Below are 12950 nucleotides of genomic sequence, written 5' to 3'. Positions count from 1 at the left end.
CATCTAGCGGTTTTATTTCAACTGTGCACGGAGAATAATGCAGCATCCGCTCAAAAATCGCACATTTCACGACAAATCCTTTGGCCAGGAAAGGTTTTTATTCCTTAGAAATTCTAGTCGTGTCGGGTCTAACAACGACTCATCGTTTGCATTTAACAGTAGTGTCCATTTATGTCGTAGTCATTGATTTAGATAAATTGTGATTACTAAATGGTTAAATTGCACTTGTTTAATTTTACCATGGGCATGTGGGACCTATCAAAGATCTATTAATTACTCTGTAGTGAGTTAGCATTGCCAAGTGGATTTAAGTTTGACAATCATCATGTGCACTGCGGTATCAATAGCAGTAAACATATACATTTGTGTGATTCATCATATTTTATTCAAACACATATTTAAAAAACTTAATTTGTAGGAATTGTTACATTCTTTGCCAGTAATATATTTGGACTGACTTAAAACGGGCTTTGCAGGACTTCACAAACCTAGTAGAAATGACGAACCAAAGGTCTGGAGCTTTTGATTGACTCAACAATTCAACCAAGCACAAGCTCACTTATCCGTTCTTGTCAGCCAATCAGATGGTCTCAAATCGTACACACTATTTCACGCCGCAACCACGGTAGGTTGAGTCGAATGAGCACCGTAGATATTTGACAGCTTCACAGGTGAGAGAAGCGGCTAAAGGCTGTCCACACTTTGCATTTCTATTTTACCCCCCCGGGCGCACCGTTCACAGTGAGCCTGGGTTTGCCACAGTCAAAAATCAACCTCTCGAAGACCAATTACTCCGGCAGCATGAGCAAAAAGAAAAAGGATTGGAAGACTGAAAAAGGTAAGGCTTGATTTGAGGAGGAATGTGGAATTTTCTGCTCTTCATGGCTGACAGACAGCGTAGATTCTATTATGATGAAAAATGGACCAGCACTCTTATTGTTTCCCCTTGTGGCTCCAAACTACTTTTCATTTGCACGAATCGCACTAAGTGCACGCATGCTGTGAGGATGCGCCTGCTTGGCTACTGTTATTGCGTGTGAATGCATTGAAAACAACACTGTCTACTCTCCCCAGGCTACTTCGTATTTAGCTTGCATCCAGAGGACCGCTTTTGTTGTCATTCACCTGTCGGAGTATGATCCGCTGCAAGAAACCGACGCGACGTGTGATGCTCCCTAACATGCACATGTGCTAAGGTTGCTTGAGACAAACATTGCAGCGACTGCGAGACCACAAATGCTTTCCAATTTGCAAGATTGTGCCTCGTGAAAATATAAAATATTGATATATAATGCAGTTTCTTTTAACTTTCATGCTTGTCAAGTGCAGGTGCACCTGCAACTGGTTATCAAATCAGTCCTGCTTCAATCTACATTGTGTCAATGGATGCAACAAATTATACAACGTTTCTTACCACCGACATCAAAATATTTACTATGAATTGTAGGTTTGTTCACAGTAGCATGGTGGGCCAGTTATTTTCACAAATGCTTAACAGTTCTGATGTTGGGAATTTGAATCTGGGCTCCTTGTGTGGAGTTTGCATGCACTGGTGAGTCCAGCTTCCTTTCACATTGTTCCAGCAGGTTAACTGAAGATTTGATATCGCCTTAAATATGAGCGTGAATTGTCATTTACATGAGCAACAAGTCTTACCTTTAACGTTAATGAGGACACATGGATGGATAATGTACATGTGCTGCTTGAGGAATTTACTGAAGAGGACCTGACCAGGTGATGCCTTGTTTTTTGGTTGCTTTTGGAAATATTTGATGATCATGACCTCACTGTTAAATATTTATGTTGAATGTGGCTATTTTTAGGTGTATGTTTTATAACCCCTCCTTTCTGTCAAGGTAATTATAATTCTAGGGATCTCTACCTGGAGCAGGCAGCAGCGTAATAATGAAGAATATCACATTTCATATTCTGAGCTCATCCATTACCTGTTCTACTTATAGGTTACTGGTGTATACTGAGATAAAGACCTTTAAAGCGTCAAAGAAGTTTCAGAAGTTCATTATCAATTTAATATGATTATAAAGAAAAATCTGTTGAAAGGCGAAAGACGTGCTTTTATGCTTTGATCATTTTAGACATCCAGTCATACCAAAATAAACAAGTATAGTGTTGTGGTGAGTACTAAAACATGGCAGCCTGAATGGTGGCCATCTTTTTGCTAAAGAGGAATAAGCCAGAAGTGTTTCTATGGTTTCAATATGACTCAAATGTATGTATTGGTAGATTAAAAAAAAAAAAATCTATATAATATATATATATATTATATGTGTGTATATATATATATATATATATATATATATATATATATATATATATATATATTTATATGTAGATAGATAGATATCATCATTTGTAATTTTTCTTTTTGCTTTTTTTTGTTTGCTTTTTTTTGTGTGATTTGCACTTCAGGGCCACCATAAATATTTGACAGGTTAATCAGTTATTAAAATAATCGTTCGGTATATCCTTCGCCTATATGTAGTAGTTGTAGGGATAGGGCAATGGAATAAGAGGAAAATAAAACATTATAAAGGCAAATAGAAAACAAAAATATGGAAATTCGGACTGGTTATCAGGTCTATTAGTTTCCTCCTGAGCCCCTTTGAAGTGCCCTTGAACTGCTCAGGGGCAATATTATAATTTGCCAAGCAATATATCTCTTCCTTAGTGCATAGCATGCTGATTTATACTTTTACTTTGATGTATCCTATTACAAAATATTATGAAAACTAAATGAAAATAAAGTAAAAAATAATGTTAGAAACAATAAAGACTATAGTTGGAGTATAGTCCTGTATATAATTTTAAACACATTTCATCACTGAAAAATAAAAAGAGGCGGCATGGTCACCTTGTGGTTAGAATGTTTTTGTCTCTCAGTTCTGGGTTCATAGGCCCATAAACCTGCTGTAGAGGTTTTGCATGTTCTGCCTCTGTGTGCATTTTATCTCACGAGTCTTTTTATTCCAAAAACAGGTTACTAATTAAAGCGTCTGAAGTGTCTATAGGTGTGACTGGGATTTCATATGGTTGGTTTGTTTTACATCCCCTGACCAATCCAGGGTGTACCTTACCTCTCACCTAAAGTCAGCTACTACAATAGGCTCCAGGTTACAGGTAAACTAAAGAAGACAAGCAGTGTTTAAAATAAAAGGATGATAAGCAGGGATATCACAAGACAGTATATAGTCCTTACAAGTTCCGCAGTTTTACAGTCTGATAGTAATACTGTTTCTTTTTAACAGAGAGACTTCTCCGCATGGACCGTGATGAGAGACGTAAGGAGGGCTATCGTTGTCAAGATTATATAAGTCTGGACAAGATTCCAACCTGGAGAGAAGAAAACTACTGTAAGAGAAGACACTAATGCTGCTCGAATTCCGGCAACACACTTTGCATTACAGTACTTGCCAATAAACAGGCCGTGAGGAAGACAATTAGACCAAACATGCTATTACTTTTTTGATTAATGACCACAGCAATGTGGATCACCCTTTATATACAGTCGGAGAACATTCAAGTTAGTGTTCTGAAAGAGGGGGTAAAAAAAAAAAAATCATCTACAAACAATATAAACACATTTTACTCCGTTTTTTTAAGTATAACACTCACCCAAATATTACAACGGCTTCAAAATGCCCGCTGTGGAAAGTAGTAGCATATAGGCACCCACGAACTTGTCGAGTTTCTTCACTGCTTATTATTAATTGTGGTCAAATTGCACATTGTCCCGTGTGACAGTTTTTTCAAAGTCAATGTGACTAACAATGCTTCATAGTAAATGCCACACAAAACTGTACACTTGATTTCATATTTAAAAACACACTGTATTGCATAATTGAAATTTGTGCATGCACCAGAAGTCATCCTAATATATCGTGGTGAGATGATTATGTCTATTTTCATTTAGCTGATAGAAAAGAAGATGGGAAGCTTTTGACAGGTGGAGGCGGCCTGAATGACAAAGTATCTCTCTATCAAGGTGACATTACTGTCCTGGAGGTGGATGCAATTGTCAATGCTGGTAAGTACTCTGACCGTTGACCCCGGTTGTTAGTGAGCTTCCATGCCTTAAGATGCATTATTTATCAACATGCTGCAGCTACCGTATTCTTTAAACTTTTGTCCAAGTTAAGAATTCTCAACTCATTTTTACATACAGTTCCTTTGCACCAATTTGCCTCGAGGTAGTGGCAAAGAAATATTACTATATTGACCTAAGCACAACAGCGAGTAGGCGAGGTGGTTGACGAGGTATGTGGTGGTTTACTGCACTACTCAAAATTTATTTGGATTTCAGGATAACCTAAAGTGCACAATAACTTTTAGAGGGGAATTAACTTTGACCTTGTTTAAGTCTTCCAATGCACATGTTCAACTTTTCACTGTTTCGGTACTTTTTTCAATTTGCTCTTGTCTAACAAATTCAATAGGAGAAATTCACAATAGGCGTTTGATTCAGTAATTGATTATATTCGAAATTAAGAATTGGTCGGATTAATTTTAACATAAATTTCATCTTGAAACGTTAATCACAAGGGCAATTGACCCGAAGTTTTTGTTTGTAGTGAATATAAATTAGCATTCTTTTTCTTAGGACACCATACACCTTTAGTGTATGCCTTTGGCAGGATTTCTTACTGTGAGAGAATGACCTTAGCAGTCAGAAGTTAGATAATGGCAAATAAGAAAAGAAAAAAAAAAAAGCCCATTTTGGATTTGTTTTTAACTTAGTACTGGACTTAATGTTATGCAATGCTCTAAAGTTTGTCTGCTCACAACCTACATGATGTGTCAGACTTGCTATTCCTGTGCTTTTTTTCTATTTTTTATTTTTTTATATAAACACGTTGCTATGTAACAGCATTCAATATCTCCTGCATACAGCCTTATTTGAGGTCCACTGAGTCATAGTATGATTTTAAAAGAGAAATAACAATAATTTGGTGTTTTATGTTTGTTTTAATTTAAGAGTGTCAAGGAAAATGTTAACAAACTATCCACATGTTTTCTGAACTGCTTATTCTGACTTTGTTTACAAAAACAGACTCAAATTTATCATTTATTTATTTTTAGGAAAATTTTAATGAAAGTGTTCTTTTAGTTTATCATCTACATACACAAGTGAGTTATTTTGAACAGAAAAATACCTTCTTCCGCTTTGAACTTCAAGTAACTTTTGAAAATCCATGACATATTTTTACTTAATTTTGTTGGCCATAATAATTCCTAAAACCTATTTGACTCATGAATCGTTCAGGTTTTTGTGCAATAAAAAGAAACAAAATGAAACCAAGTAACTAATTTTAAAACTCCTTCCATTAGTAATTCCACCTGTAACATGTACAACTCCATCAAGGGAAAAAAATATATATATATATTTGAGAGGAATAGTAAAAATATAGAGATAGTTGCAGAAGTGTGCACACCCTCTTATAACTGGAGAGCTGACCGGCTTTAGAAACAAGCACTCTCATTCAAACTGATGTTGTCACGCCTGACCCCGTTTTAAGTGCCTCTGATCAACCCTGTATAAATTTCGTATGTTCTAGTAGTAGGCATTTCATTATATTGAGTCTGAAGATTTTGTGGTAGTCTTGGTATTTTTGGAACTGTTCATAGTTACCTCCCACTTGATGAAGGCCCACGTTTTTGGCTGAAAGAAAACAATGCTTCACTGTAGAAAAGATGCTCTTTTGTTGAGCAACATTGTGGTTTGTGTCAAACTTACCTTTGAAAATAAGGCTAAAAAAACATTCAACCCTGGTTGTATTGTACCAAAAAGGCCTTTTTCACACTGTATTTGGTTTTCTTGATGTTCACCTCGGGACAAACTGCAGGGACGTAGCACAAGCTTTCCCATATTTGGAAATAGGAGGAAGTAGCCCGATGGTTTGGATTTGAAGTGCGTCGTGGTAATATGGGTTTGGATCGCCATCACACTGTTGTTCCATATTTTTGCCACTTAAAGTGCCTTCAGTGTGTTCTCTGGTAAATGTGGAACTTCTTTTGTAACCTGACTGATATCTTTGAACAATGAGAGCTCATGACTTGTGCTGTCAGATGTGACTACAAAAATGTTTGGAAAACCCGACTTGGATTTTTAATGGCACTTTAAATGTTGGCAGGCGTGCTCTGATTTAGCATTGGTCGGAATGTGATTGGCAAATTCTGAACATATCCCCAGTTTCAACAGTGTGCACGTTTGTGCAATGGAATTATCTTAGTTATTTTAACTTCCCTTTTGAAATGCAGTGCATTTCTTTTGTCTTTTTTTTTTTTCTTTCAGTTGAATACAGAACATGTTATGCAACAGGTGCGATCAATGGGAAAAATTCAGAAGTTTTCCTATGTTTTTGCCATAAAAACCTTTTTTTTTAGTTTTTTATTTATTAATGATGCTTTCCACACTTGCTTTTCAACCCACTTCATGAGTGATCACCTGACCTATGTAAATGTACAAGCCTATTAAATTAACCTTGCATAGAGACCTTTTACGAATGATATGATTATACCAAATCAAATTCGTTTGAGTGAAGATTAATTAGTTCATTTTGGAAAAAAACTTTTTTTTTGCTGGTTTGACATCCCTGTTGTAATAGTATTTTCTTAACCTCCTTATTCACTGTTTGCCAATGATCCGTACACACACGCAGCCATTACGTTAAGTCGTGTTGATGTTGAATGAAATGAGTGGTGTATAATGTATGCTGAAATAATAGATGGGAATAGCAGACTGCTCTGTTGGCTGACCAATAAATGTAATCTTTTATGTAAATAGCTACCCTGAGGACTTGGTGACATGGCATTCGGAATCATGGTTGTCTGTGTTGTTTACACAAAGATATGTATTTGTATGCCTAATAGGCCCTTGACAAATGCTTAAATTTCCTTAACTTGGAGTAGATGCGTGTGATTTGCTACTGCTGGTTTTGTGGTGGAAAGACTGATATTCCAAAAAAAAAGAAATTATTGTTCAGCCAGATGGACCTTTCTTTGTGAAAGGTATACTGACAGACATTTTTTTACCCTTTTTCATGAATTAATTTAAATGCATTAATTAAACTATGCTATTTTTTTTTTATTTCAGCAGTCAGTTTTTCCTGAAACTCTTGAGAAATATTCTGTAGTCATATATATGTATTGAAGTTTTTAGTCAAAACAGCAGTGTAAAATGAATTACAAAGGTTAATAATTTTATGAGCCCTTGTGCTCCCACTTTTCTAGTGGTTGCCTACAGCTTTTAGAGGGTGTCAGTTTGCTTTATGTCCACTGTTAAAGTTTAATTATTGGAGCCATTGGGTTTTTAATGCTCCCTTAATTCTGTTGGGCTGGCGGCTCTTCCGTAGCCGCCTACATGGTGAAAGTCTTTGGACAATATTAGGCTGCAGTGTCTGTGGTCACACTATGGACTGACTCCACTGTCTAGAAGTTTTTTTTCCTCCCCTTCTGTATTCTATAATTTTGGTGCATTACCGGAGGTGGAAAGAAGATGTCCTTATTGCACAGAGAGTCAACCCGATTAGGGGACAGGGATTTTGCCTACCTTTTCAAGCTGTAATTTGGACCAATACGTACAAGTGACACCTGTGTACGTCATAGGATTGGTTTTCTGTGATTAACTGGGAACTAGTAGTTGGTGTACAAGTGTTTTAATGCGGCTGTCACTGCAATTTCACGAAAAACAAAATTAGATAAAGTATTGGTTTTCTGTGATTAACTGGGAACTAGTAGTTGGTGTACAAGTGTTTTAATGTGGCTGTCACTGCAATTTCACGAAATAAAATTCAAAATGTGAGTCATGCATGAGGCTCCAAGTTGAAGCGCCCCCCCCCCCCCCCCCCCCCCACACACACACACACAGATACACATTTGTGTCACACAATAATAGAAGGTCATGCCTCTGCCTTCACAGAACTTGCTGCTCTGCTGAACAGTGAAATGACCCTGGTGGAGTACTGCATCGGGTCCTGTTCTAGGTTCAGTTAATCGTGTCAGTGCTGAGAGATCACAATACAGATACACTGTCCAATCAGGGCTTCCTCCTCTATCTACTTGGAAATGTGATCATGGGTAACACACCAGCTGCTGTTTTCTCCTCTTAAGAATTTAGCCAATAACGACCAAACCACGTTAAAAGAGCATGCAGATTTTTAAGTTTAAATTGCACAAGTTATGCCGAGTGTCTGAAGTATCCAAACAAAGCGCATCTAAACTGCCTCAGATCAGTTTCAGCTTTGTGATAAGAGAATACAAACTCCACAGTAAAATGAAATGGCCTAACTTTGTAACCTTAATTCTTTTGCATACTCTGTGAAGTCTGCCATCTGCTATGTTTTGTAATCTTTGCAACTAGTATCTTGTTCTTCCTTGCAATCTGAGCCGTTCACATCAGTCTTTATCTTCAGGAGGGATTCACATACTCTTTGTTTGCCGTTGTGATGTGCACAGGAAAGGATACGTTTTAATAGGCAACTGCTTCTTTTACAGATGCTCAATCAATGCTGTAGTAAAGATAATCAGGGTTGATGCAGTTTAGCAGAGACAAAGAATGATATTATAGGGTGGGTTCGGGAGGAAAATGTCATATTTGTTCAAACTCTATCTTGACAGAAACAATTGAGAAAATGATTGGAGGAATTCATGACGCGGAGGGAATCTTGTGTGCTGTTTATCACAAGATGTAATTTCCCATCTTCCAGAGGTGATGTGACAGTACCTGTCTCCGCACCAGTCACAACGGTTGCCGAGTGGTTTTGCAGTTTTTAGGCAGAACCCGGTGGGCAGAAAGTTCAAAGCCATTAAACACAATTTTTATTATGATACATGCATTATGCATGCACTGTTCGAAGGGGCTTGGTGGATGTGACCATCTGTGACCTGTACATCCCTCCAATTGTGCAGGAGCAGTGACTTGAAATGGTGTTCACTCAGGTGCCTGAAGGGGTCACTGTGGTCCCAGCTTTCACTGACTTGTCCAACGGAAGACCTGGTTTATCAAAGGGTGGCTGAGATGGTTCTTAGGCACAGCTGTATCAATTCTCCTTTTCTGCTTTCTCTCGTTGTTCCTTTTAGAAGTGTTTTAGGCGGTAAATAGAAAATTGAAGATCTTTTAAAATGTCAGCTCCTGTTTATGTTTAGCAGGCTAAGAAATAGCCAATACTGAGATGGTGCATATTTTATTAAACCAACCTGAGAAGTAGTTCCAATTTTCACTCCACACATCATTTTATGCTAAATATCTGGATAAAAAGTGACACCCTGATAGCGACCCCATCACCCCGACATACCATTGAATCGATCTGTAGTTATGCAGATAAAATATTGCATTCTTCTCTGAGATGAGTATGGAGGCATGTTAGGTGAACTTATTGAAGCAAGACTGAGGAAAAAGGTCTGATGTTTCTTATCTGACTGCCATCTCATTGTCTGGATATAACGTGTCTGAAATTGTGTATCGTGTTTTTTTTATTATTTTTTTTTTATACCTGCTACGTTCCTGTGAATGAATCCGTTGAAAAAAGTATATTAAGTGCATTTCAAGGTGGCATAATCTTTTTTTCCTTCGGGTTGTAAATTGTGGAAAAGCTAATTGGCAAGTTTCTTCATGCATCAATGAGTGTAATGATTGTCTAATTGTCATTAAATAAAATAAATGCATCAGATTGTCACTGTATGGTTTTGAAATTAGAATAAATGTATGAATAGATTTGAGTAAAGATTGCAGTGACTGCTGACTTTTCTTTAAGGTTACTGTATGTAGACATGCACTGATTAATTTAAATTATGATATGATGCTTCAGTTATTGAATATTGAATATTTTGAAAATTCCAGTATTCCAGTATTTTGTTCGTTTGTCCCTGCTGCGGTGACGCAATACATTTGTGATGAGGTGACCTTTTAATTGAACATTCTCCATCTAAAACCCACCCCCTGCAAATGCAACGAAAGCCAATAATCACCAACAGCTCTCCGGGTCATATTGGCTGCACAGTTGTCCTCATGGATGCTAAGCAGTGACTGGGCATCCTGATGAAATGGATTTTCCTCTGTTGACACAAGTGATTGTGTGGTTACTGTAGAGCTTAGGGAATGTGGAGTCATTATAGATAAAGTGCTTCCTTCTGTGGAATGAGAAACACGTCAATGTTCTCTCGGCTATGATGAACAGGGCCATGTCTGAGAAAGGTCCAGAAGATACGACTCTATTAGGCTTGATTGACTTAATTCTGAGTGATCTTCCTGCTAAGTCAGTATTTTTTAGTGACTAATGGCTACTAAAGAGCACTATCATTTACTCTTATGGAAAAATGATCTCAGTAACTGCATTGAGATGTTTTTCTTTAAGCAGGTAATGCATGATTCGATTGCAAGTGGTGTTTACGTAGTGTAGTGCTGGCCTGACTTTGGCTTGCATGCTAAGAATTTACAGATACTGGGCGTGATTTACTGCAGGAATAGGCATGTCACACTCTGAGTTGCATCCTGATAATGAAAAAAGATCAATCTATCCAATATTGAATTTGCTCACAACTCTGTTTTTTTTTTTTACTATTCAAACCCTTTGTCGAAGGCTGGATCTTTTATACATTCATTGACAAATTATGAAAAAATTAATATATTATGATATACATTGATTCAATAAAAAAAGTCACGTTTTGTACACATTTAAAATTATATTTTTGTGTTAGGAAGTGTGTGGTCCTATGTGCCCCCCCATAGCACTAACATTTCTTGGCCCCTTCCATCATTTAAGTTACCCATCCTTGATTTACATTCTATAAAATTCCCCAGACAGCCAACCCAATTTTAGTTTGACAAGATGTCATTTGCATAACACATGACAGCCAGGAATTTTCAATAAGTCTAGACGCATTTCAAAAATGCACTCGTTAATGCAAAAGGGTTCAAAGGTTTGCTTCAAGAGTAGCTATAGACAAGCTGATGATTTGTTGTCATGTACACACAGACAGCAGTGATACTTGACTTGGAGATTGTGCTACCTCCAACAACCTACATTTTGTTTAACCTCACTCAGCTGTGGCACCATAATAAGATGATGGCTTCTGCCATTAGCATGATTAAACTGACAAATAAGTGACTTAAGAGAAACCCACTCAACTCAGAGGTTGCAATTTGGTTGGCCTTTGATGCCTCAGCTGGCCATGGAAACAATTTAATCTCTCTCTAATAGAATCTCCGTCCCCGTCCATGAGCAAACAAAGTAGATTAAGGTTTCCAATAAGTCAAAGACTACACAGCCTTTGTGATGGATCAGAATTCCCAATGCGGTCAGTGAGGTTTGAATAAGCTGGTAAAACAAAACAAAAAATCTCTCGGAACCATGAGAAGATGGATGGCGTAAAAGATGGCCTGAATAAAGTAACAAACTCCATTTACATTACTTAACTACCCTTATGATCGTGTCAGAGTAATCTCAATGCAGCATACGTTTACGTTTTTTTTAAGTGTTCATACTTTGATTAAGAGTAATAAAATAAAAATTCTGATTTTACTCAGTGCCTGAGTACTTACTCTAATCCAGGGGTGTCAAACTCATTTTTTTCTTTTTTTTTTTTTTTTTGTCCCGCGGGCCGCATTGTAGTCATAGCTTCTTTCGGAGGGCCATTATGACCGTCAACCCAAATAAATGTATGCGCACCTCATATTATATACAGTAAAAGCTACAAAACAAACTGACAAATAACTCGTTTTCAAATCAGACGAGGAAAAACTGGTCAAATATTAAAAAAAAAAAAAGATATAAAGTGAAGACAATTTGCAATTCTAGTAATGACACACGAATTTGATGCACGATTTGTCTTCGCGGGCCGTATCTGACCCCCGGGCCTTGGGTTTGACACCTGTGCTCTAATCATACTACTTGTTGCTTTTACTTGAGTCATATTCTAAAGTAACTTTATCCTTTGAGTGAAAAATTCAGCTTCTCTCCCTATCTCTGTTTAGCGGTGCAATCACTGTAAGCTGTATCTAGGTCACCGCTTTATGTTCTGGCTGATTGTGAAGCTAATTATATCTCAAGTGGCTAAAGTCTGTTGTTGTAAATAGTTAGTAGCTACCATTATTTTTATATGAGCCTTGGAGATAACATCCATCATTGTCTTACTGCCTGAAGCAGGTTTCTGTCAGAATCTAATTTGGGGAAGTTGACCAAAGTTATGATTGCAATCTTTTTTTTTTTCTTTTTTTTGTCATAGGCCAAATACAATGCAGTGACTGTTATATTTATAGGCATCCTCTGAAAGCTTCCAGGTGAGGAAGAGAAGATGAAGAGCTAGAGATTGGAGGAAGTTACGACAGGCAAGGGAGTCGGATGAGTGTGTTGTGTATCACCAGATGTAATTTCCCATGTTCCCCAGATAATCAGGCAGTACATGTCTACTCTCAAGCCGCTGCTGTTACCCGGTGGCTGGGCAGTTTTGTTGATTTAAAAATACACTAGACTGCAGTGGATATCTTATCTTAGTTGGTTTCCTATTTTATAGACTGGGATGTCCATAAAAATGTTCTCCAAAGAACACCAGAGGTTCTTGATTCATGCTCATCAGAAACAAACTGCTTCAGTCAACGCTGTATTCAATCACATGGTATCGTCAAAAATACCCATCAATAATCATCAATGCTTAATTTTGTTTTTTAATCTTTCATTAACTACAGAAAACTGTTTTTTATTATTTATTTTGTCAGAACTTTCCACAAAACTTGAACAAAATGTGAAAAAGACCATTCAATGTCGAGCATCCGGGCAGTAATGAAATGCTTTGTCATTGCTTTGTGTATAACGGAATAGACAGAATGAAAATCAATTTACTGCAAGAGAAAATTTCACCAATTTCTTTTCCTCATTCACGACTGCAAAGTAGCGTGCCCCCCTGCCGAGACAGCAGCAAGAGGCCAGTCAGTGGAA

At 37.3% G+C, this 12950-nt stretch overlaps 1 protein-coding gene across 6 annotated transcripts in view; it reads left to right on the top strand.

The window, feature by feature from the left end:
• The first annotated feature begins 613 nt into the window (after nt 1-613).
• Nucleotides 614-12950, top strand: part of macrod2 (mono-ADP ribosylhydrolase 2) — a 274895-nt gene continuing 262558 nt past the window's right edge. For 4 of the 6 annotated variants that reach the window (XM_037271891.1, XM_037271889.1, XM_037271890.1 and 1 more), the window contains exons 1-3: nt 634-838; nt 3267-3371; nt 3932-4045. In XM_037271891.1, coding sequence (XP_037127786.1) covers nt 802-838; nt 3267-3371; nt 3932-4045 — 256 coding nt within the window. In that variant the 5' untranslated portion in view covers nt 634-801. Of the gene's footprint in view, nt 839-3266; nt 3372-3931; nt 4046-12950 lie in introns of all 6 variants that reach the window. The other 2 variants (XM_037271888.1, XM_037271887.1) reach the window with 2 other exon arrangements.

Source organism: Syngnathus acus, chromosome 15 (genome assembly GCF_901709675.1).
Source record: "Syngnathus acus chromosome 15, fSynAcu1.2, whole genome shotgun sequence".
In the NCBI taxonomy this organism is placed as follows: domain Eukaryota; kingdom Metazoa; phylum Chordata; class Actinopteri; order Syngnathiformes; family Syngnathidae; genus Syngnathus; species Syngnathus acus.
Note: the sequence above shows the minus strand (reverse complement) of the source record. Positions and strands in the feature narration are given on the sequence as shown.